At 42.8% G+C, this 25,604-nt stretch overlaps 2 protein-coding genes across 4 annotated transcripts in view; one reads left to right on the top strand and one right to left on the bottom strand.

The window, feature by feature from the left end:
• Positions 1-416: 416 nt before the first annotated feature.
• LOC310994749 (myosin light chain 5-like) lies at positions 417-4,456 on the bottom strand. The gene is made up of 6 exons (XM_083983553.1): positions 4,342-4,456; positions 3,308-3,415; positions 1,925-2,105; positions 1,755-1,833; positions 662-710; positions 417-584 (listed from the first exon to the last, which is right to left on the bottom strand). Exons 1-6 carry the CDS (start codon positions 4,342-4,344, stop codon positions 483-485), a joined length of 522 nt encoding a protein of 173 aa, XP_083839679.1. The 5' UTR covers positions 4,345-4,456; the 3' UTR covers positions 417-482.
• Positions 4,457-7,405: 2,949 nt separating this feature from the next.
• Positions 7,406-25,604, top strand: part of ppp3ccb (protein phosphatase 3, catalytic subunit, gamma isozyme, b) — a 39,897-nt gene continuing 21,698 nt past the window's right edge. For all 3 annotated transcript variants that reach the window (XR_014595796.1, XM_083983541.1, XM_083983540.1), the window contains exons 1-3: positions 7,406-8,318; positions 19,512-19,709; positions 21,944-22,068. Coding sequence is in view for 2 of the 3 variants with exons in the window: in XM_083983541.1 (XP_083839667.1) it covers positions 8,267-8,318; positions 19,512-19,709; positions 21,944-22,068 (375 nt within the window). In the remaining variant the exon portion in view is untranslated. The remainder of the gene's footprint in view (positions 8,319-19,511; positions 19,710-21,943; positions 22,069-25,604) is intronic.

The following is a 25,604-nucleotide window of genomic DNA, read 5'->3' as shown; positions in this document are numbered from 1 at the left end:
CTCCCCCACAGGTTTTTATATCTGCAGGTGTGTTGAACATGTGTACGGAGGCCCACAAGGGTCAGATGAGGAAGGAAAAGGAGCTCAGTTCTGTTTGTGTTCTTCATTTGACCCTCAGGGGCCTCCGTAGTTTTGACTTTTTTTTACCAGAGAATCTGATATTTGATGAAGTAAGGATTAAAGATTTAAAAATGATTTTATTGGGTTTTTTTTCTGCGTTTAGACACAAACAGGAAATATGGAGTGACATCAAGATGCTATGGGGGAAAATAAAAGAGGCTTTTACTTTGAAAAGCCACCTTTGACTTTCCGGCCCAGAAGACGTTGATCACAAAGGTCAAGGTTCATCCTGAGAGGAGCGTGTATGTGACCAGAATGAATCAATAAATAAATCAGTTTTTTTTACTTTCTTTAAAAACATTTTTTATTTAGTAGGCTACTTGAACGCATCACGACAACAACAACCTGCAGCAGAAACTCTATCACTCCTCCTTCTCTTCTCCGTGTGTGATGATGTAACACAGAGACTTGTAGTCCAGGTTTCCTGCAGCGTCGATGTTGGACGACTGGAACATCTGTTTCACCTGGAAACGGAGGTCAAAGGTCAGAGAGGAGGAGAAGAGAAGGAGGAGGAGGAAATAAGATCTGAAGCTGTTTTTACCTCCTCTGACGAGAACTTATCAGCCTGAGTCATCAGTAACTTCTGTAACCTGTGAACATGAACACAGCAGGTGACGTTTGGACAGAACTTTAAAGGGATAGTTCAACATTTTTTTAGCAAATTCTCCTCTTGCTATAACCCCTTTAGCCATAGCAGTAGGTTCATTAGCTTTAATTATCGGTGCATGTTGTTTTGAGATCAGCGGGGCAGAGACGTGAGCTGCTCAGTGAACACAATGGAGGTGAATGGTACATGTCCCTCATCAAACTCATCAAATACACAATCCAACAACTCCAAAACGCTCTGGTGGACAAGTTTTGACCTGCACATTCACCACGCTATGAGATAATAACACAACGTTACCAGACAGAGTTGTTTTAGAGCAGGGGTGTCAAACTCATTTTAGTTCAGGGGCCACAAACAGCACAATTGGATCTCAAGTGGGCCGTACCAGTAAAATAATAGCATGATAAGCTATAAATAAAAAGAATAACTTTTCCCTTTGTATTTCTATTATATTATGTTTACAGTTAATGAAATATTATTTTACAAAACATATTATGAACAATGTGAAATTTCTTGATAAAAATACATGTGCAATTTCAACAATATTATTCCTCTTCTGACTTCTATGTAATTTTCACACTTTGCAAATTCATTCTGAGGGCCAGATTGGACCCCCTGCCGGGCCAGTTTTGGCCCGCGGGCCGCACGCTTGACACCCCTGTTTTAGAGGCAAATGCAGCTGGAACTACATTCTAGACACGGCTGCTGGGCGGAGGGATTTCAATAACACAACTAGTTCAGAGTATTTGCTTCATGTGTTGTAATGTTACATAATTATACATGATTATCTCATAGCGTGGTGAATGTGCAGGTCACAACTTTTCCACCAGAGCGTTGTGGAGTTTAGTTCGCTGAGCAGCTCACGTCTCTGCCCCGCTGATCTCAAAACAACATGCACCGATAATTAAAGGTAATGAACCTACTGCTGTGACTAATAGGGATTATTGTGAGAGGAGAACTTGACAAAAAATGTTGAACTATCCCTTTAAACAGAACTTTGAACAGAACCGTCCTCAGTGAAACTCACTCGTCTTTCTGGACGAACCCTTTGGCGTCGGGGTCGAACAGTTTGAAGGCGTTTAAGATGGTGTCTTCAGGGTCGGTGCCTAGAATGGGAAACCAGAGCTTCGTTAGTATCGTCACCTCTCTGACCTCTGACCTCTGACCTCTGACCTCTGGTAATCATCAGTAACTGACCGTGCAGCTTCTCTCCAAACAGGTTGAGGAACATGGTGAAGTTTATCGGCCCCGTCGCCTCCTTCAACATCTGGTCCAGCTCCACGTCCTTCACATTCAGTTTACCCAAGGAGGCGTACGTGTCCTTCAGGTCCTCCTTATCGATGAACCCGTCCCGGTTCTGATCGATCAGTGTGAAGGCCTACGAGGGGGTGATAAACTTTATTTATAGAGTAACTTTCATGCACAAATGTAGCCCAAAGCCCAAACAGTTAAAAACAACACATCAATTTAAAACAAGTAGTGAAGTACAGTGTGAAGTGCAGTAGGCTATTTTTATATATTTTTCTATCCTTGAAATGTTTTTTATTGTGTCACTATGTGTTCTGTTGTTGTGAGACATGTCTATGGTGGTGAAACCAAAGAGGAATTTCCTCTCTCTGTGGATAATAAAGTTTTCGTAATCGTAATCGTAATCGTACAAACAAATAAAAGTGATAAAGAATAAAATCAACCTGTATTAAAAGTCAAATTAAAAAAACAGGTTTTCAATTTTTAAAAAAAAGAAAAAGAAAAGCTAAGGAGTCTGCTATTCTTCTTCTGCTTCTAAGATCTAAAGGGAGAGTTTTCCATAGTTTAGGGCATAAGAAGAAAGGCAATCGTTGATATAAGATGGTGCTAAATTATTTAAGGCTTTATAAGTGAGTAAAAGAGCTTTAAAATCGATTATAAAAGAAAGAGGCAACAAGTGCAAAGATGCAAACAGAGGATTAATGTCATCTTTTTGTAATCCCTGGCTGCAGCGTTCTGAATAACTTGTAGTTTCTTCAATGACTTTCTAGGGAGACCAGTAAAAAGGAAACTGCAGTAGTCCAAACAACTAGTGATAAAAGCATGTACAAGTGTTTCAGCGTCATCCTGACTTAAAGGGATAGTTCAAACATTTGGCAAATTGGCCCATTGCCATAATCCCTATAGTCATAGCAGTAGGTTCGTTACCTTTAATTGTCGGTGCAAGCTATTTTTAGAACGGCGGAGCAGAGCCGTGAGCTGCTCAGAGCTACGCTACAGAGGCTCATGGGATTTCTTGGTTTCCCTCATCAAACTCATCAAATACACAATCCAACAACTCCACAACGCTCTGACAGAGTTGTTTTAGAGGGAAATTCATGCAAAACCGCTGATGCACGTTGCCTTCAGGGACAGTTTTTCATCAAGCAGTCTCTGCATTTCCCTCTAAAACAACTCTGTCTGGTAACGTTGTGTTATTATCTCATAGCGTTAATATCTGTAATACAGGAAAAAAGACTGTTTAAGGCACTTTGGTCCCCTGATGAAACAGAGATATACTATAATTGCATATCATCTGAGTACAGCCTCCTGACAGGTGACAGGTGAGTTTACCTCTTTGAACTCTTGGATCTGAGTTTGTTCAAACATGGAGAAGACGTTGGACGACGCTCTCTGAGCTCGTTTAGCTCCGCCCTCCTTCTTCTTCGTCTTCCTGCTCGCCTGCAAAACAACACGTTCATTTATGTGTTTTTACTGTGCACTGTTCATGTCTGTGGCAGTTTTTAACAAATAAACACGTCACATGTTCTTATAAACATTAATATATCACATGTTTGTCAGTCATAACCTGATGACATCATGTTTAATTGAGACATTTTCAACATGTTCTGATCAAATAATGAGTTTTAAAGGGATAGTTCACCCAAAATTCAAATTTCATTTCATCTCATTATCTACTCACCCTCATGTGGACTAAGGGCTGGGAGAAGTTTCAGAGTCCTCCGTGGCTTCTCTGAGTTACGGGGGGGTCCGCGCAGCAGTATTTGTCCATATAATGGTTGTGAATGGGCCTCACTTTTCTTCGTCCAAAATGACACACCAAAAAACATCCAAATACCTCCATGCTGCTCGTATGTAATGTCCCTCTTGTATTGAAGCCCCGACATGAGAAATTGTTCGACACAGGAAGAGCAGTGAATTGAAACACTGGGAGCTTCCGCTACAAACAAGCTTAAAATATAGACTTATTTAATTTTTTCGGAACAATTTCTCATGTTGGGGCTTCAATACAAGACGGACATTACATACGAGCAGCATGGAGGTATTTGGATGTTTTTTGGTGTGTCTTTTTGGACAAAGAAAAGTGAGCCCCGTTTGCGACTGTCATATGGACATGCACTGCTACGTCGAGACCCCCTGTAACTCAGAGAAGCCACGGAGGACTCTGAAACTTCTCCCAGCCCTTAGTCGACATGAGGGGGGAGGAGATAATGAGTGAAATTTGAATTTTGGGTGAACTATCCCTTTAAGTTTCAAACAGTTTAAATCTTCAAACATGTTGTTAGTTATAAAGTTTCAGCTTTTTAATGTAAATATAAAATAACTGATCAATAATGTGATTAATAACAAGAAGCTTTGATACGAACCATCGTCGTCGTCCTCACTGATGCTGCTGCAGCCGCCGCCTGGTCGTCTAGCAGCACGGTGCTTAAATACAGCAGCTGTGTGTGTGTGTGTGTGTGTGTGTGTGTGTGTGTGTGTGTGTGTGTGTGTGTGTGTGTGTGTGTGTGTGTGTTAATGGTCTGGATGATGATGGTGATGATGCCTTCAGGGACCCCCCCTCCAGCTCCTTACATGGTGAAGCTGTTTGGTAAAACTCTGGTTCTCCGGAGGCCGAACAACAACTGCTGCTCCTGAACACAACCTTTTAAAGAGTTTCTATTTACAGAGACACAGTGGAGACATTAGAGACATTAGAGACTCATTAGAGACATTAGAGACACTGATGTTACATTCCTCTATTTTATATTTTAATCATGATCAGTCCAGAGTTTCATTTTCTATTTTATTTTGCTCTATACAAATGTGACGTTCAAGAACACCTCGTAAATATGAGCTGATCTTCATATAAGTCACAAAAACAAACACAATGTGCATTAATGAATGTAAGAGCTGTTACCCAGTGAGTTTGTTGTTTTCTTTATAATCTAGTTATTAGTTTGTGTTACTTTAATCATTTATTTATTTGTTTTTTATGAAATTTTTTTTTATAACACTCTCTTTTGTTGATCGTTAGTTTTCTTCATGTTTGTTTAATCTCTGGTTTGGTGGTTTAGTTCAGTGGTTCTCAACTGGTGGGTCGGGACCCAAAAGTGGGTCGCGGACCCGTTCTGGATGGGTCGCGGACAGCTGGTCCAAAAAGTAAATAATATTTAATGCACATCTGATGTTGGACATGTCTTTTATTTTGAAAAATAACTTATATTGAAAGGCACGAGACACGTGAACACATGCAGTTGTAATGCTCCTCCTCACTTTCTTATTATTTGCTCCATTTGCTCTGAATGCAAAGATATCAGTTTCTTATTAATGTGGTCTGAATGCAGTGAATCTTGTTTTGTTTTGTGGGTCTTTATTTTGTGCAGTTTGATATTATTTTATTCACTTCCATACATGCAGTTGTCATGGTCCTCCTCAGTTTCATTCATGTGCTCTGAAATGCACTTTGCTCAATAAAGAGCAAAATTAGTTTTTAAAGGCTTTAAAAAAAAATCTTGGTTTGAATTCTATAAAAGTGGGTCGCAACTTAATGACCATGGGAAGATGTGGAGCCCAGAGTGAGACTAGTTGAGAACCCCTGATTTAGGACCATCATGGTGTCTATGTTCTTCTGTTTTTCTTTTATTGAAAAAAGCAGAAATACAAACAGTACAGAAAGTACAGAAAATAACAGATGAGCCGGGGGAAATCTACATTAAACAAAAAGGAAGTAAATGATACAGAAATGTAATGTTTTAATATACTGCCTTTTGATTTGATGAGTCAATGCTCCATTACTTTTCGCAAAGCCACAAAATAAGGAGTTTTTATTCTTATAAATAAAGAGTTTTTCCAAAAATAAAAATAAATTCATCAAAAAAGTAGCCTAACATTTTTGCTTGAGTAATTACCAAAGACATTTTCTCAGAGTAAAATAAAAATCTTATCAATGATGAACCTGAGGTTTTCCCCATGAATTTTTTTTAGTGTGACAACAATCTTTGTTTCTTTGTTCCTCATCTGTTTTGTCGCTTCTTTGGAAAATAAATCATGAAGAAAAAGCATCAGCCTACATGTGAAAAAGAAAACCCACTTCCCATGATGCATCAGTCAGTGGCCTTGTGGTGCGTTTGAGGACAGTAAATGTCACAGAAGTAGTTTCAGTCCATCTCACACTCTCAGTTCTGCTTTAATGTTAATAAACTGAACTCCTCGGTATAAAACCAATGTGTGTGTGTGTGTGTGTGTGTGTGTGTGTGTGTGTGTGTGTGTGTGTGTGTGTTACCGTTGTGTGACCACGCGGCGGCGCCACACTCACTCTGTTTAGCTCCTCGTGCTGCGTTCACGTGACTCTGCAGCAGAGTGGAGGTGAACGGTGGTGATGATGATGATGATGATGATGATGTGTCCGAACCAGGAAACCAAACTGGACTCAGACACAGGAAGTTCATTCACTGCCGGAGGTTAGAGAGAGATTACAGTTACTGTAACTGTAACTACACAAAGTACAGTTACTGTAACAGGAAGCAACCTATGATAGACTGATACTGTAACTACAGGAAGTACTGTTAGGCTACTTTGATACTGTAACTATAAATAGCCTACTGTAAATACAGGAAGTAGGCTGCTACTGTAACTAGGAAGTAGGCTATAGTAGCTGTGATACTGTAACTACAGGAAGCAGCTACTGTTACTGTAACTATTAATACTGTAACAGGAGTTATATAGGCTACTGTTAATATTGTAATGAACTATTGGTACTATAATACTGTAACTATTAATACTGTAAATACAGGAAGTAGCCTATTGTTACTTTGATACTGTAACTACAAGAAGTAGCCCCCTACAGTTACTTTGATATTGTAAATACATAAAGTATTGTTATTTTGATACTGTAACTAATCAAACTGTAAATATAGGAAGTGTTGTTACTTTGATACTGTAACTAGAAGTGCAGTTACTTTAATATTGTAAATACAGGAAGTATTGTTACTTTAATACTGTAAAAGTACCATCCTACTTTGATATTGTAAATACAGGAAGTATTGTATTATAATTGTTTAACTTAAGCACATTGAGTTTTGCCCTGTGCATGAAATGCGCTTTATAAATAAAATTGAATTGATTTGTTATTGTGATACTGTCACTACAAAAGGTAACTTTATTGTGATAATATGATTAGCCTATATGAAGAACTTTTACTATTATATGAAGTAGGCTATATTCTACTATTGAGATACTGTAAATACATGAAGTAGCCTACTATTAATGTGGCACTGTAAAGTCTCTAGTACTTCACTGAGATACTGTATCCATATGAGATACGTTTACTTTGACACTGTTAGTAGGTCATTTTACTGCAGTAAATGACCGGAGTACTACTTGGTTGCACCGCTGCAGTGAAACTGGTTTTTCCGGGGCTCGGTGAAGCGGCGTGAACGCGTGGAGCTGAGGACCGTGAACGCGCCGGGGGCCGTCGTGGCGTGCGTGCCGTGCCGTGCCGTGAACGCGTCATCGCATTACCGTCACATTAATACTACACTACCCACACCCCCCCGCGTCGAGCCGAGCGAGCCATGTTGTAGGAAATCCGCTTGCGGCGGATTATTGTAATCCGACAGAGGGTCGGGTCTGGTCTGGACGACACATCGGATCACGACGGGAGAAGAGAGAGAAGAAAAAAAAAAAAAAATTCAACTCAAAGCCCAGCGGCCTGGAACAGATGCAGCTCGTCCGAGAATAAAGGGTTTATAAAGTTGGGCTATGATCCGCCGCCGCCGCCGCCCTGCTGCTGCTGCTGCCGCTCGGAGCTCCCGCAGCCAGTGATCATCAGCGGTGCTTCCTGGACCCATCCGTCCGCCCTGACGCGCTCTGACTGCGGCTTGGCTTCACCAGCGCACCGCGGAGCAGAGCAGAGCAGAGCCGAGGGGACAGCGAGCCAGCGAGCGAAGGCTTTAACTCCGGCCGGTTAAACCAACAGAACAGACCCAGCCCCCCCCACACCTCCTCCTCCTCCTCCTCCTCCACCACCACCTCCACCCTCCACCCTCCTTCCCTTCCTCTCCCTCCTTCTCCCTCCTTCCCCCACCCCCTACGCCAGGTTCAAGTCCAGCCCGGCACGGCTCGGCTCGGCTCGGTTGTCCTCCACCACCACCACCACCACCACCTCCTCCTCCTGTCTGCTGCTGCTGCTGCTCGCTCCACAGCTAGCGGCTAGCAGCTAGCTAGCTAGCAAAGCAGCTAGTCAGGAATTTATCAAGTTTTAGTTCGGGGATCTTCTGTGTGTGTGTGTGTGAATTTTTTGTGAGGAGGATGTCGGCGAAAGACCAAAACAAACTCTCCACCGTCGATCGGCCCATCAAAGGTACGTGACATTTATTTATTTATTCATTTTATTCATTTATTTATTTATTTTTTTGTATTTAATTTGGTGTTTCTTGGCCAGTCTCGGCGGGGGCAGGAAGTTAACGGAGCAGCCGTTGAGCTAAGTCGGCTAGCTAACGGCTACAAACGGCTAACGGCTAAAACTGAACGTGAGCAGCAGTTGAGCTTCACTCGCCGCCTGACGTCACATCACAGCTCCTCAGCCCCCGAGAAACAGTTCATTTACTCGGGGTGATGTGTGAGCGGAGCACCGGTGCTTGTTACCGAGGCTAGGGCTGGAGGTGGGGGTGGGGGGAAGCCGGGTTATGCAAGTTAATCAATCCGGCGGCACCAGCAGTAGCAGCTAATGAGTTAGCTGCCTGGTAGCTGTTAGCTGTCCGGACGGAGCTGCCAGATGTCAGCGGCTGACATCCAACTGCACCAGCCGACACATGCAGCTCAGGTTCCGGGTCAGTGCGACGCTTCTGGCGGCGGATAAAACCTGAGTTGTGTGTGTCAATAATGTGTTTTTATTTTATTTTATTTTATTTTTTTAACCAGAGAGGGGGAACATCTATCAAATGTCCGGGTGAAGTGAACGTAACGTAACGCAGCGCTGCGGTGTGTTTGCCCCCTGGTACCGACAGCTGTTATAGAGGAGGAAACCGGCTTTTAAACACCTGAAGCTCTCCATTTAGACACCAAACAGTCACACACTGTTCTAATCTCCACACACACCGGCTGGTTAAGATTTATTCATTATCATTAACAGTCAGTCTCCAAAGAGCCATCGGTTTAAAGGGATAGTTCAACATTTTTGGCAAAATTCTCCTATCACCATAACCTATATAGTCATCATCATAGCAGTAGGTTCATTAGCTTTAATTATCGGTGCATGTTGTTTTGAGATCAGCGGGGCAGAGACGTGAGCTGCTGCAGTGAACGGTACAGGTCCCCTGTCCCTCATCAAACTCATCAAATACACAATCCAACAACTCCAAGACGCTCTGGTGGACAAGTTGTGACCTGCACATTCACCACGCTATCAAATAATAAGGTAACATTGTGACACATAAAGCAAATACGCGCTTTTGAAATCACTCCACCCAGCAGCTGTGTCTGAGATGTGTCTGCATTTACCTCTAAAACAACTCTGTCTCGTAATGATATCCTGTAAAATAAAGTCATAAAGTCATATTTCATAGCGTGGTGAATGTGCAGGTCACAACTTGTCCACCAGAGCGTTGTGGAGTTGTTGGATTGTGTATTTGATGAGTTTGATGAGGGGCAGGCGACCTGTACCGTTCACTGAGCAGCTCACGTCTCTGTCCCGCCGATCTCAAAACAACATGCACCGATAATTAAAGGCGATGAACCTACTGCTATGACTATAGGGATTATGGTGAGAGGAGAATCTGACTAAATGTTGAACTATCCCCTTTAAATAATGTGGGTTTTTAATCAGAGGGTCGAGAAGGGATCGTCAAATGTCCAGGTGAAGTGAACGCAACGCAAGGCAACGCTGCAGTGTCGCTTCCCTGGATGGAGGGAAACAGACTTTTAAACACCTGAAACAAATGCACATAAAAATGCACATTTAATATATAGATATATATATTTTCCCAGAATGCAACGTGACCAGGCTGCGTTTGTTTTATTCACCCCCACACACACACAGATGTTTGATGCACAGTAAAAAAAATCATCCCATCGTACGTTTCTCTACAAAAGTGAGTGAAAATACTCAAATGTTTGCGAGTTGAAGACGTAAAAGCAGCGCTGCAGTGTTGGTGACAGACTGCAGGAGGTGTGTGTGTGTCTGTGTGTGTGTGTGTGTGTTGGCTTGGATATGAGACACAACCTCCCTTTTCCTTTTCCTTCAGCTGGTTTTTGGAAAATAACATTTAAAGACAAGTGATTCTTTATGAGGCGTTCAGGTTCCTCGTGATTCGGTCAGATTCCTCTTCTCTCTCTCTCCTTCGTTAACGATGTCATCGTCTCTGCTCATCTCCTCCGTATCTTTAGGGTTATTGATCCGTCTGCTCTGTGAAACATCCAAACAGATTCCCTTCCCCAAAAAACACAGCTGAAAACCATCATTCAATCGATTAATCAGCTGGAGATCGATCAGCAGTTAGTTCAACATCTATAACTGATACCTAATCAATTCTGAGTGCGTCCAGTAAGTTTTTTTTTTTAACATTCATTAAATATTGATAAACCAACACTCAGGTGAGTGTATCGTAACAGTTTGGGGTCAGTGAACACATCACAGTGGAATCTGTGATCCACAATTGATCGATTGGTAATATATGCAGATTGATTGATTGATTGGTGATGATAATTGACCTATGGCTAAGCCACGCCCCCAAACACGATGAGCCAATCACAGTGCGCATAGCTAGCCCATACACTCGGACATTCTCTGCTTCCACGTCCATTGAAATGCATTGCAGTTAGTCAGTTTTCATTTGTTTTTATATGTTTTTTCTTGACATTTTAAGTTTAAAATGGTCAAACAGTGTGCATGGGGTACATGCAACTCTGACACTAGGTATCCCGTGAGGCTGGGCGACGGGGTGGATTTTTTTAACCTTTTCACAAACCACATCTCAACTGAGAGAAGTGTCTGCTCTGGATAAAGTTATGCAGTAGACCACAACACCAACTAAACGTGGATAAACTTAACAAGGATGTCTACTTCTGTTCTAAGTTAAGTCAACAACGTATTTGAGGGAACATATTGTCAGAGATGTTTAGATGTTAGCCAGCATCACAACTAAGCATAAAGCCCGCTAGCTTAATGCTAACGTATAATGCAAAACTCCATAGAAAGGCTAACAGAAATTAGCCCGTCGCTATCGGCGTTTCGCGGCAAACGGCAGCCATAGCAGTAAAGTTTTGGTGACTTCGAGATGATATTTAATCTTTCTGTCTCCAAAAATCATCAATTGCCTCCTGTGAAATGTCTCCTACTGACAGCTGCCATAGCAACTGTCACCGAATGTTGACTGTTTGTCCGAGTGAGTGGAGGGGGCGGGGCTTAGCCAGAGGTTAATTGTTACTCAGCCTAATTTAAGGCGATGTGTTCAAAGACATCCTAAATTTAAAGAGTCTAAAGAGTCTTGAATCATAAAACATTTGTCTCTGATTGATTCACTGTTGAAATCTTATCAAAATAATTGATTGATTATCAAACTAGCTGCTGATTATTGATTGGTAGGTAATCAGTTCTTCAGGATCTTTGCGGCTGTGATCAATGAGTCTCTGGAGTTATTTTAACTTTAACGTCGTTCACGTTTACATCACATGATCACAAACAAAAAAAGGCATTTCCATGGTAATTGATGAATCCAACGAGTCCGTTTTTTTTTTAAATACACAAAACTGAAAGTCTCTGGGTCTGTTCAGGTCAGCTTATTGATCGACGATCGATTTGATCAGTGATAAAAACAAACACCTGTTAGATTCCCACTCGTCTTTATCCGACTCTTCTGTTTGTGTCTTCAAGTCACCGACCAGGGAAAGTGGGTGACACTTTCCCTGGTCACTTTCCCACTTCCCCCCCCCCCCCCCCCCCCCCCCCCCAGGCCCCACAGGCCCCAGGTTTATTCTGGATCTGGATGTTTGGAGGAATCAGAAATGAGCTGCACTGAAATAGAAGATAATAATAATGATGAGGATGTTAATGAGGCCACAGAGCCAGATGTGTGATGCCTTCACTTGTCTCGCTGCAATCACACTCTCACTCTGAGTATTTTTCACTATCAATTAACCGGTAACATTATTATTCAGAGGCTGAAAATCACTTCCCCCCCCCACCCCGGTCCCAGACCTGCTGCTCCGTCGAGGCGTTGAAAGACGTCCGGGAGTCAGAGATCTGGATTTTTTTTTACTTTAAAAAATACTTTACTTTCATTGAGCAGAAGTTGAGTTGCGTTCAATCTCAAGATTCAAGAAGTTAAGAAATAAAAGTGAACAAATAAAAAACAAGAGCATTTGAATAATGATATGATGTAATGTTAATTAATTTATTAAGTTTTCAATTTCTACAGCAGAAAAGCAGTTTTCTAGATTAATTCACTTGTTAAGCAGCAGGTTAGTTAAAGATGGACGCCTCGGGGCGGGGTGGAGGTGTGTGTGTCTGTGTGTGTGTGTGAATGAGGCAGGTTTGATTGGCTCAGTGGTCTGGAGAGTGTAAAGCTCGCATCATTAAACCTGCCAGGTTCTTAAAGCTGCTGGACAGTCAGACAGACACACACTCACACACACAGACACACACAACACACACACAGCTCAGTGTTTAATTGGTTGTAATTCTCCTCGGTTGAGGCCGACGCCTCTGAATCGTCTCGTTTTTTGGTCCAAATCCAAACTTCAGATCTTTGTGTTTGGAGCTGGAAGCAGCAAACAGATAATAATAATGAAGCTGATGATCAATATTCTGATCGACTAATTTAGTAAAGGGATAGTTCAACATTTTGGCAAATTGGCCTATTGCCATAATCCCTATAGTCATAGCAGTAGGTTCGTTACCTTTAATTGTCGGTGCAAGCTAATTTTAGATCGGCGGAGCAGAGCCGTGAGCTGCTCAGAGCTATGCTACGGAGGCTCATGGGATTTCATGGTTTCCCTCATCAAACTCATCAAATACACAATCCAACAACTCCACAACGCTCTGGTGGACAAGTTGTGACCTGCACATTCAGCACGCTATGAGATAATAACACAACGTTACCACACAGAGTTGTTTTAGAGGGAAATTCATGCAAAACCGCTGATGCACGTTGCCTTCAGGGACAGTTTTTCATCGAGCAGTCTCTGTATTTCCCTCTAAAACAACTCTGTGTGGTAACGTTGTGTTATTATCTCATAGCGTGGTGAATGTGCAGGTCACAACTTGTCCACCAGAGCGTTGTGGAGTTGTTGGATTGTGTATTTGATGAGTTTGATGAGGGAAACCAAGAAATCCCATAATGAGCCTCTGTAGTGTAGCTCTGAGCAGCTCACGGCTCTGCTCCGCCGTTCTAAAAACAGCTTGCACCGACAATTAAAGGTAACAAACCTACTGCTATGACTATAGGGATTATGGCAATGCGCCAATTTGCCAAAATGTTGAGCTATCCCTTTAAGAATCCCTTTTTTTAGGACTTTTTCTGACACCAGCTGTAGAAACCGTTGTGTTGATGTTGTGTTATTTCAGAACACACAACGTGATTTGACTGCGAGCTGAAGTAATTAGTCATAATTAGTGATTCGTTAGCGAGTCTCGGCCTCGTGTCTGCACGTGCTCTTATGTAAGGCCTTTTATTTTGAAGGTCTCTCTCTCTCTCTCGCTCTCGGCCTCAAACAGAAACATTAAAATAGAAAACTTTTAATTAAACCGTTAGCTGAACGATCAATAACGAGTTTGATCATCGATTATTTCACTTCTTTTCACGCCCGGCGAGGAACTGACGTTTTACTTTGAAGTTTTATTTTTTTTCCTGCTCTTTATGAAGACGATGAATCAGCTGATTAATCTGTGATGAGAGAGTGTGTGTCTGTCTGTGTGTGTGTGTGTGTGTGTGTGAGAGAGCTGCAGGCCGATCATAATTGATTGATTTAATCAATTGGCTAATTATTGGATGGTAAACAGAGTCTGGAGGCTGCAGCTCTGTGACACTGCAGCAGCATCCTGTTCAACCTGCTCAATGGGCTGTGTGTGTAGTGTGTGTGTGTGTGTGTGTGTGTGTGTGTGTGTGTGTGTGCGATGGCCTTTTGGCTTAGTTACTGATGGTAATCGAATCAGCTGCTCCGTTTGCATCGCCCGTCCTGTGTAATGATTCTGTCCTCATGCATGATTGATGGAGCCGAGGACGGAGCAGGTCCAGTGTCCTGCGCTGACGGGCCCCACCGCGCAGCTCTGCCGTGGGCCCCACCGTTCAGCTGCACCGTGGGCCCCAGGTCCCCGTCCGTCTCCTCCGATCGAGTCCCGTCGATAATAAAGACGTGAAGAGTCGTCGTTAACGAAGCTCCTCTCTGTCTCTGCTGCTTCACTGATCCAGAGTCAGTTCAACACCAGAGCTGCTGCTGCTCGCATTTTCATGTTTTTTTTCTTCATTTTTTCGAACAATAATCGATTATTAAATTAATTTTCAACTATTTTCATAATCTAATAATCAGTTTGAGTAGTTTTTTAAGAAGAAAAAGTCAAAATTCTCTTATTTCGGCTTCTTAAATGTGAATATTTCTGGTTTCTTTGTTCCTTTATGACAACGATTTATATTTTTCAACATTTTTTAACATTAAATTGACCAAACAACTAATTGTTTAAATAATTGGCAGGTTAATCGATAATGAAAATAACCGTTGTTTGCATCCCCTAATTTATTTGTAATGAGACTATGGGCATATACATGAACATACAAAAAATTATTTGTCGTAAATACGCCAGATTTTAGCTCAAGAGCTTATTTCCGTCTGCAGTCCCACGGCCCACAGATAAAATTACAGTGAGATAAAAACAAAACAAATGATAAGCAAAGTACAAATACAATACATCACACAATGGTTGCATCAGTCGGAGGGAACAAAAAGTGGTGAGATGTTAAAGTGCATTTACGGTATCCAACAGTAAATGTGGTAAAGTGCTGTTTGAGATTCACTAAAGTGCATCATCAGGGACTAACTAACTGTCATAAAGTGCTATTTTCATTCTTTTCATTAAATTTCCTACTGTTGTGAATAATTAAGAAAAAAAGAAACAACAAACTGAACCATGTTTTTAGCTGTTTCTTAAATACTACATACAGTATGTTGTGCTGCTTTCTCAGTCGACCAATCAATGAGTTGATCAACAGGAAGTGGATCTGTGACTGATTTGATATCAGTTTATCAGCAGCTGTTCAGCTCAGTCGAGATAGATAACACAAGATATTTCTGTTTTTTTTTTTTTTACTTCTTGCTAAATTAAACATGTTGAGGTTTATTCTGAAAATCCTGACAGGAAGTTATGATCTGATACGAACTGTGTCACAGCCAATCAGACTTTACTTTACTACTTTCTGTAATTTATATAGTTATCGAGAACTGTCGCACTGTTATTAATGAGATTCCATACGGACGAGTTTTAATTTGAAAGTTTGGTCGTTGGCTCCTCCCACTTCCTGTCCCTCTGTGTGCAGCAGCAGGTCGTCAACTGCTAATTAAAAAAACACAAAACTTAAACATTTTATTGTAGAAGCTTTTTCTAACGGGGCGACGTCGTCTTCTCTCGACACCTGAAGTCAACTACATCTCCCATGATGCATTTTGGCAAACAACGTCCAATCATCACAGAGCAGCAACCTGCAGCTTTAACATCCAAATGAAATTGAGTTTCCTGCAGTTTTTTTATTTAGTTTTCATTTCTTTATTGTCTCTTTTGACTCTTTTCTCCATGGCAACAGCAGCCGAGGCTCATGGGTATTGTAGTTTTTTTTTTACAGAGCTGACAGAAACCCATGCAGTGTTTTTCTAAACTAAAATTCAGGTGAAGAACTCATTTTCATATTATTTTAATGAAAGCAGCTGGATGACACACAACACAGGTTTTCTGTTTCATATCGTTGACGTTGTGTCAGTCAGAGAGAATATCTGAGGACGCCAGCGGTTTGTGTGCACGGCAGCAGAAAAAGAAACAAAGCAGGCGCCTGTTTGATTCCCCTCTTAGTGTTTTGCTTATATTTGACTGGCTGCTGGCCGCAGGCTGTACGGAGGCTGGGGAGGGACAAAAAGCTAAACAGGGCAGATAAAATGAAGTGTGGATGAATTGTCAGGAGTTTTTTGGGTTTTTTTTTTTTTTCCGGTGTTCTTTGACGTTTTTTTTTTTTTTTTAACAAACTTTATTATCACAATTGAAACATACAAACATGACATTATACAAACATGAAACAACACTGAAGTACAGAGAGTGCATATACATAAATATAGCAGAGCTTGATAAAAATAAGGAAATGAAAGGAACAAAAAAGAAGAAAATAAATAATAAATAAATAGATAACTGAATAAAAATTACAAATACAGTGTATCCAGATGCATAACCAAAAGGATAATTATAGGGTCAGGGTTAGGTGTTCTTTGACGTTGAGCAGGTGAAGTGAAGTCGAACTAAACTGAAGCGTTGTTTCGTTGCGTGTTCGTGTCGTCGTCGTCGTCGTCGTGTCGTCGTCGTCCGTCGCTCCAGCCGCCGGCAGTTCACCAGCGCCTGAGTGAGTCGTTGATTATTTGAATACCACTTCCTGTAGTGGTCTGTGACGCCTCCATCTCACAACTGTGGTTTTGTTTTTCCTCTCTTCAGAAACTTGACACCCCCCCCAACACTCACACACTCACACACACACTCTCTCACACCCACGCACACACACACACACACACGCTCGGCCTCCCCTGTCACTGCCGGGTGGGTGTTGGGCGGTGGCGTTGGTCTGATCTCACTCACTCACATCACATCTGTCTGGTTGTGGACGCTGTTGCTGCTGCTGCTGCTGCTGGTGGTGGTGATGAACCAGTTCAGGAGCTGCGACGTGATTGGCTGAATGTGTGCGACCTGGTTTGGTTTCAGAGTTGCTCATTAAACTAGACCAGTGGGCCAGAGAGAGAGAGACTGAAATACTCGTGTAGAGCAGCAGGTCGTCGCACAGCGTGGAGACAAACTACTGTATCTCTGCAGACCAAGCTGGAGCTCGTTAAAGGGATAGTTCACCCAAAATTGAATTTTCACTCATTATCTACTCCCCCTCATGTGGACTAAGGGCTGGGAGAAGTTGTCCATATAACGGTTGCAAATGGATACCAACTGTCTTCGTAACAAAAAGACACACCTAAAAACATCCAAATACCTCCATGCTGCTCGTATGTAATGTCCGTCTTGTAGTGAAGCCCCGAAATGCGAAATTGTCCCGAAAAAAATTAAATAAGTCTATATTTCAAGCTCGTTTTGTAGCAGAAGCTTCTCGAAGCTCCTCTTCCCGGTCTCCTCTTTAATTTTTTTCAGGACAATTTCGCATTTCGGGGCTTCACTACAAGACGGACATTACATACGAGCAGCATGGAGGTATTTGGATGTTTTTTGGTGTGTCTTTTTGTTACGAAGACAGTTGGTATCCATTTGCAACCGTTATATGGACATGCACTGCTACGCCGAGACCCCCTGTAACTCAGAGAAGCCACGGAGGACTCTGAAACTTCTCCCAGCCCTTAGTCCACATGAGGGGGAGGAGATAATGAGTGAAAATTCAATTTTGGGTGAACTATCCCTTTAAGACGCCGTTGGTTCAGGGTTAGATCAAGGTGTTTTCCAGGGATGAAGGTGTGTGTGTGTGTGTGTGGTATTTCACCTCGAGGGGCTCCAGTCCTGACACGTTACCCAGTCTGCACAGGAATTCATGTTGTTACCTGATCGCACAATAAAAAAACACACACTCAGTTTCTCCATTCAGTATAAAGGTAGATGTTGGTGTTAAACCTCCTTCAGAATAAAAGTAGGTGTTTGTATTAAAGCTCCTTCAGAATAAAGGTAGATGTTTGTGTTAAAGCTCCTTCAGAATAAAGGTAGAAGCTCCTAGCCGTCGGGTAGGCGGTGTCGTGCAATAAAATGCTCTTCCTCTAGGCATGCAAACAGTTTTTTTCCCTAGTGCTGTGCGCAGCCTGAACAAACAAAAGTTGCACAATTATTTAAAAAAAATTTTATTATGCTCCTGCAGGCGCCAGTGGCAGGCACCTTGCACTTTACAAAGTATGCATTTTTTTAATATGTACTGCACTTTTCCTATGTGACCGTCAGCCTATCCATGGGGGCAAATTGTCCATTTTTATTTTATCTATTGTATCTGTTTACTGATTGTTTATTTATCTGCTTATTGGTTGTCTATTGTTCTATTGTCTTAAATGTTTTTTTTGTGAGCTCTCGCAAACCCTTTTCTAATGTGGTCTTCTTCCACAAATGGCAAATAAACTGAATCTGACTCTGAGAATAAAGGTAGACGTCTGTATTAAAGCCCCTTCAAAATAAAGGTAGATGTTTGTATTAAAGCTCCTTCAGAATAAAGGCAGAAGTTTGCGTTAAAGCTCCTTCAGAATAAAGGTAGATGTTTCTATTAAAGCTCCTTCAGAATAAAGGTAGATCTTTCTATTAAAGCGCCTTCAAAATAAAAGTAGATGTTTCTATTAAAGCTCCTTCAGAATAAAGGTAAACGCTCCTTCAGAATAAAGGTAGACGCTTGTAGTAAAGCTCCTTCAGAATAAAGGTAGATGTTGTGTTAAAGCAGATATCAGCTTCACGGCCGTTTCGGCTAATGCTGCGTTCAAGGCAGGCTTTTGAAACCGTAAGTTACAGCTTCAAGTCACAACTACGACTTGGTAGCGTTCCAGGTAACCCGTAGCTCGTGTTTTTACCATCCTGTTTTCTGTGAAAGTTCCCTATAACGGCCACTCGTAACTTCCGACCCGTGAACTCGTACCAGATCGAACTGGCATGACTTCACAGGAAGGAAAAACACAAAGTACGAGTTTCTTTGAACGCACCATGAGTTAGCAGTTCCCGCCCTTGTCAGGCATCAATTGGTCCTCGTGCTACGTCACCACATTCACGCGCATCCCTTGGCTGCACACACAGCCCTTCATGCCGTTCTCTCTCCTCATTGGATAACACTTGTATCCCACAAGGAAAATTTTCTCCTCGGGTTACAGCAGAGCAGAGTGACGGAGAGACTCGTGTTTAGGCTGAAATACTTCATGTAAGTGATTGCTGACGGAAAATAGGACTATTTAGGACTTATATTAACAAAAACATTCCACTGATATCTGCTTTAAAGCTCCTTCAGAATAAAGGTAGATGTTAAAGCTCCTTCAAAATAAAGGTAGATGTTGTGTTAAAGCTCCTTCAGAATAAAGGTAGATGTTGTGTTAAAGCTCCTTCAGAATAAAGGTAGATGTTAAAGCTCCTTCAAAATAAAGGTAGATGTTGTGTTAAAGCTCCTTCAGAATAAAGGTAGATGTTGTGTTAAAGCTCCTTCAGAATAAAGGTATTGTATTAGGCCTGTATTAAAGCAAGTTGTTTCCAGTTGAATTAAATCCATCAATCGATCGACTAATAAATACAGCTGAGTATCTTTGGTTGTAAACAGTTGTATTGTATTTAACCCCCCTCCTCTCCTCCCTCTCCCCCCCGTAGCGGTGCCGTACCCCCCCGGCACGCGGCTGACGGTGAAGGACCTGTACGCGGACAGTCGGCCCAGCGTGGAGGTGCTGAAGGCTCACCTGGTGAAGGAGGGCCGTCTGGAGGAGGAGGCGGCGCTGCGCATCATCAACGAGGGAGCGGCCATACTGAGGCAGGAGAAGTGCATGTTGGAGGTGGAGGCGCCCATCACAGGTACACTACAACACACTACTCCTCCTCTTCCTCCTCTTCCTCCTCCCCTTCTTCTTCTCTTCTCCTCCTCCTCTTCTTCCTCCCCTTCCTTCTCCTCTTCCTCCTCCCCTTCTCCTTCTCTTCTCCTCTCCTTCCTCCTCCTTTTTATCCTCCTCCTCTTCTTCCTCCCCCTTCTCCCCTTCTTTCTCCTCCTTTTCCTTCTCTTCTCCTCCTCCTCTTCTTCCTCCTCTTCCTTGTCCTCTTCCCTCTTCCTCCTCTTCTTCCTCCTCTCCTCCTCATTCTCTCCTTCTTCTCCCCTTTCTCCTTCTCTTCTCCTCCTCCTCTCCCCTTTTTCTTCTCCTCCTTCTCGCCTCCTTCTCTCCTCCTCCTCCTCTTCCTTCTTCTCCTCCCCCTCTCTCCTCCTTTTCCTTTTTCTCCTCCTTCTCTCTTCTTCCTGCTCCTCCTCTCCTCCTCCTTTTTATCCTTCTTCTCCTCCTTCCCCTCTCCCCTTTCTCCTCCTCTTCCTCTTTCTCCTCCTTCTCTCCTCCTCCTCTTCCTTCTCTCCTTCTTCTCTCCTCCTCCTCTTCCTCCCCCTTCTTTCTCCTCCTTTTCCTTCTCCTCCTCCTTCTCTCCTCTTCCTCTTCCTCCTTCCCCTCTTCCTCTTTCTCCTCCTTCTCTCCTCCTCCTCCTCTCCTTCCTCTTCCTCCTCCTCTTTCTTCTCCCCCCTTCCCTCTCCTCCTCCTCCCATTCCTCTTCTTTCTCCTCTTCCCTCCCTTCCTCCTCCATCCTCCTTTCTCTTCTCCCCCCCCCCCCCCCCCCCCCACACACACACCTAACAACAACAACAACAACAACAACAACACACACACCTCCGACCCCTCCCTCCCTGTGACGCTCCGTCAGCTCTCGTCCAATCAGAGGAGGTTTTTGGTTTTTTCTCCCTCTGAGTTCAAACAAAGCGTCCTGTGTGTGTGTTTGTGGAAACTGGGCACAGACACACACACACACACACACACACACACACACACACACACCCTACATGTGGCTCAGCTCAGGGCTCCACCCTTCACCACCTCCTCTCACCACCTCCTCCTCCTTCTCTTCCTCTTCCTTCTTCCTCTCTTCTCCTCTTCTTCACACTATTTTTTTATCTCCTCCTGCTCTGACCTCTGACTTATTGTTTTCGTATTTTCTTCTGTTTCTCCTTCATCATCCTCCTCTTCCTTCTTTTCCTCCTTCTCCTTCTCTTCTCCTCCACTTCTTCCTCCTCCTCCTACTCTCCTTCATCCTCCTTTTTATCCTCCTCCTTCTCCTCCGCCTCTCCTTCTCCTCTTCTTCCTCCTCTTCCTTCTCCTCCTCCTCCCCTTCTCCCCTTCTTTCACCTCCTTTTTCTTCTCTTCTCCTCCCTCCTCCTTTTTATCCTCCTCTTCTTCCTCCTCGTCCTTCTATCCTTTTCCTCCCCTTCTCCTTCTCTTCTTCTCCTCCTCCTCCTCCCCCTCCCCTTCTCCTTCTCCTCTCCTTCTCCTCCTCCTCCTCCTCCTCCTCCCCACATCATTAACATTTCTCCTTTGTTCACATGTAGTCGTGTGTGAAGCTTTGGTGATTAGACCATAAACTGATGAAGAGCAGAGAAAACCAATCAGTTGATCGACAAACCAATTGAAGAGAAAGATTTATGTTCAGAGATAAAATAACTTTTCAAGCAAAAATGCAAAAGAATAAAATCTAGATCTCCTGCTCATCTCAGTCGACAGTCGTGTTTGTCTGTTATTGATCTGCAGCTCCGATCAGCAGCGATCAGCTGATCAAACGTCCATTAACCCTGTTCGCTCTGGACAGGAAGTGGTTTCTTGGTTAACGAGCTTCCAGTGTAAACGACGACAGATAAAATCAATAAATAGCTCTCTGCTGCCGGTCGATCGGCTCGTCAATCAGCTTCATCGGTACATTAGCGCAGATTAGTGGCGTTCAAAGTGTCTGAACGTCACCGATTGACGAGCTGATTAACGACAACGACGACACTGAAGTGGAAATGTAAAATTAACCCGATTAAAAAGATTTTAAGAAATTACAATAAAACATGAAACAACATTAAATAGATAAAAACAACAGAGAGAAATCAATAAATGAACTGTTAGTGCAAAGTTTCTATAAAGTTCATATGAGCTCATATGTGTGTGTGTGTGTGTGTGTGTGTCTCTCTGTGTGTGTCCCTGTGTGTGTGTGCGTGTGTCCGTGTGTGTGTGTGTGTCCAGTGTGCGGAGACGTCCATGGACAGTTCTTCGACCTGATGAAGCTGTTCGAGGTCGGAGGGTCTCCCAGCAGCACCCGCTACCTGTTCCTGGGAGACTACGTGGACCGAGGATACTTCAGCATCGAGGTGAGGAGGAGGAGGAGGGAGAGGTGGAGGAGGAAGAAGAGGAGGAACTAGAAAAAGCATTTCCAAGAATGGAAATGGTGTGACTGCTGATAGCAACTGAACGCTGTTGCAGAATTAGCAAATAGTGCAAGCAGTGATCACCATACAAATGTTTGACCAAGGTCGGAATCGAACCCAAAACCTTATGGTCATTAGACTTTCACTCTGCCTCTAGGCCACAGTGCACACACAGTTGCAGAGACTGTTGTCTGTTAATGATCTGCACACTGTCAACATCAAGAAAGCTTGAGAGTCAAGCTTGAATGACTTAGAATGAAAATTTCTGTGAATTTCAGGCTGAGAGCAGCAGTTTCAACATGAAGCAAGTTATCAGAAGTCAACAGAGGACAACTGGGAAAATAATTCACTATAATTGTTGTTGAGGCAAGATTTGAACCAGCAACCTTCAGGTCTCCAGACCAGCAAGCTAACCACTAGGCTACAGACAGAGACAGTATGTGAGGGGTAAAGAAAACCTTTGATACAATGAGCTTTATACTATGAGGAATCAAAGACTGTCCAATGACAGCTGAATAATTGGAATCAAAAGTCAAGCAATGATGTGAAATGACTAAGGCAGGAATCGAACCCATGACCATATGATCACTAAACCTTTACTCTGCCACTCGGCTACAGAGAGCACACTGCTTTCAAGACTGTTGTCATTCATTGTAATGTGATGATGTGCTGCAAACTGGTATGAGTAATCAAGGAGATAACAAACACCTGTAACCAATTGAAGGCGGGGGAGGAGAGCAGAATTCAACATAACATAACAAGAGTTCTTCCCTTGGATTCGAACCAGTGATCTTAGGGTTGGCAAGCAGCCACCCTAACCCCTACACTACAGTGGAGTTGTGAAGAAGACTGTTGTCTGTTAATGATCTGCACACTGTCAACATCTAAAAAGTTAAATATTTGAAAAAGTATAAATAGTATAAAAGAGAAAAATAATAGCAATATTGTCCTGAAAAAGCTGCACGTTTTGATATATGAATTGTTGAAATAGCACAAAGTATGAAGGACTAGAAGAAGACCGTAAAAAGGCGGAAGAAAATGGCCAAACAGAAGAACAATAGTGTGACTGCTTCAGCAGTCACACTAATGAGTGGAGAGGAAGGAGGGGAGGGGGAGAGGGAGGAAGAGGAGGAGGAAGAGGAGAGGGAGGAAGGAGAGGAAGAGGAGGAGGAGAGGGAGGAAGGAGAGGAATGGGAGGAGAGGAGGAGGAGGAGGGAGGAGAGGGAGGAAGAAGAGGAATGAGAGGAGGAGGAGAGGGAGTGAGGAAGAGAGAGAGAGGAAGAAAGGGAGGAAGAAGAGGAATGAGGGAGGGAGGGAGAAGGTGGTAGAGGAGGAGGAAGAGGAGGAATGAGAGGAAGAGGAGAGGGAGGGAGGAAGAGGAGGAATGAGAGGATGAGGAAGAGGAGGAGGAGGAGAGGAAGGAAGGAGGAGGAGAGGGAGGAGAAGGAAGAGGAATGAGAGGAGTAGGGGAAGGAGGAAAGGGAGGAAGGAGAGGGAGGAAGAAGAGAAATGAGAAGAGGAATGAGAAGAGGAGGGGAAAGGAGGAGGAAGAAGAGGAGGAATGAGTGGGGAGGGAGGGAGGAAGGAAGGAAAGGGAGGAAGAAGAGGAATGAGAGGAGGAGAGGGAGGGGGAGGAAGGAAAGTGAGGAAGAAGAGGAATGGAGGGAGGAAGAAGAGGAATCTGAAGAGGAGGGAGGAAGAAGAGGAATGAGAGGGGGAGGAGGAGGAGAGGGAGGGAGGAAGGAAAGTGAGGAATAAGAGGAGAAGGGAGGAAGAAGAGGAATGAGAGGAGGAGGAGGAGAGGGAAGGACCGAGGAAGAAGAGGAGCAGAGAAAGGGGGGGGGGGAGAAGGAGAAAGAAGAAGAGAAGGACGAGGAGGTGGAAGAAGAAGAGGAGGAGGAGGAGTGAGGATGAAGGAGAGGAGGAAGAAGAGGAGGGGAGAGGAGAAGAGAAGGAGGAGGGGGGGGGCATCTTTAAATAGTGGAGGGAAATGAAAGACAGCCTGTCTGTTTGTCTGTGCCACACCCACACACACACCCTGTAACACACACACACACACACACACTGTAACACACACACTGAAACACACACACACACACACCCTGCGTGTTGCCTTCAGGCTCCATGTGTCATTTCCAAACCCTGGGAGAAGCTCCGAGTGAGTTGCTGCGTTCTCATTGGCTGCTGTCACACACACACTCACTTCCTGGTTGGTGCTGATTGGTCGATGTCCTGGTTCTTGGGGTGGAGCCTCAGTCTGCTGCTCTCTGTGGTTTCTCAGTCTCAGTCACATTTTAGTCATTTAATTTTATCGATTTGAACTTTCTCTTTGCTTTCACTGTCGTCACACGTTAAAAAAAAATAATGAATGCTTTTTTAAAAACAATTTTCAGGCTTCGGCTGTTTTTTCCGTCTGTCTTGTCTGCGGTTGCCACGGTAACGGGACACAGTGTCCATGTGAATTAGCCGATTGAGACGTTTTTTGACTGAGTAAACAGTAACATGATGTCTATTTATCTTTTTTAAATAAGTAATAATCTTTTAATAAGTTGTTATACAGATGCAGAAAGTCACATTAATTTATTTTCTAATTTATAATTCATGATTTTGTTAGTTTATATTGTGCAGGTGTTTTTATTGTGAAGGGTCGTAGAGAGGCAGCTGTCCTGTCTTTATTAAAGCAGCTGAACACAGTGTGAAATATGGTTTATGTTAGTTCCAGCTGTTTATTATGTCTTTATCCTCGACAGCCACATGATTAATATTTAATATTATGATAATAATGATATTATTATTATTATTTATAATAGATGTTTCTATATTGAGATGTAAAGTTGAGATATCAGAGACTCTGTGGTGAAGGACGGTCGTATTCTAGTTGCTGTTCTCCTCTTCTCTCAGTCAGGATGAACAGCTGGTCAGCTCTGCCTCATTGTTGACGCCTCCAGAAAATAAAAATAAAAATTCAAATGAAACAGGTGGTGTGTGATGCGGCGCACAGACACTGACAACACGAGTGGCAGCTGAGCACAGTGGGTTTGTTTGGAAGTTAAAGTCGCTCTCTCTGTGTGTTTCAGCCCCTCACACCTGCTTCCTGTCACGGGGAGCTGAAGTCACCAAAATAAAAGTCTCTGAGAGAGAAATATGAAATAAAAAATGTAACCCTAACCCTCAAATTAAGATTTTATTCTTGAAATATTATGATTTAATAATGTAAAATCTCAGACGGTGGCCCCTTATTTCTTTTGCTTTATTCTTTATTTGAATATATATGACAAAAAAACAATCATGAACCAAAAAGAATAAATAAAAGTGGTCATCTAACCACAAACAACATAATATTTTTTATGTTCGAAAGGATTTATTTAATCACACCCCCTAATTACAATACTGCCCTTTCTGGTTTCTATATCATTATGTAATAGGTTTTTACTATGCAGTAACTAATTATAATAATTATATTTCTAATTTAGGTATAA

The sequence above is a fragment of the Trachurus trachurus genome, assembly GCF_905171665.1.
Source record: "Trachurus trachurus genome assembly, chromosome: 12".
Taxonomy (NCBI): Eukaryota; Metazoa; Chordata; class Actinopteri; order Carangiformes; family Carangidae; genus Trachurus; species Trachurus trachurus.
This window is presented reverse-complemented; position numbering and strand designations above follow the sequence as displayed.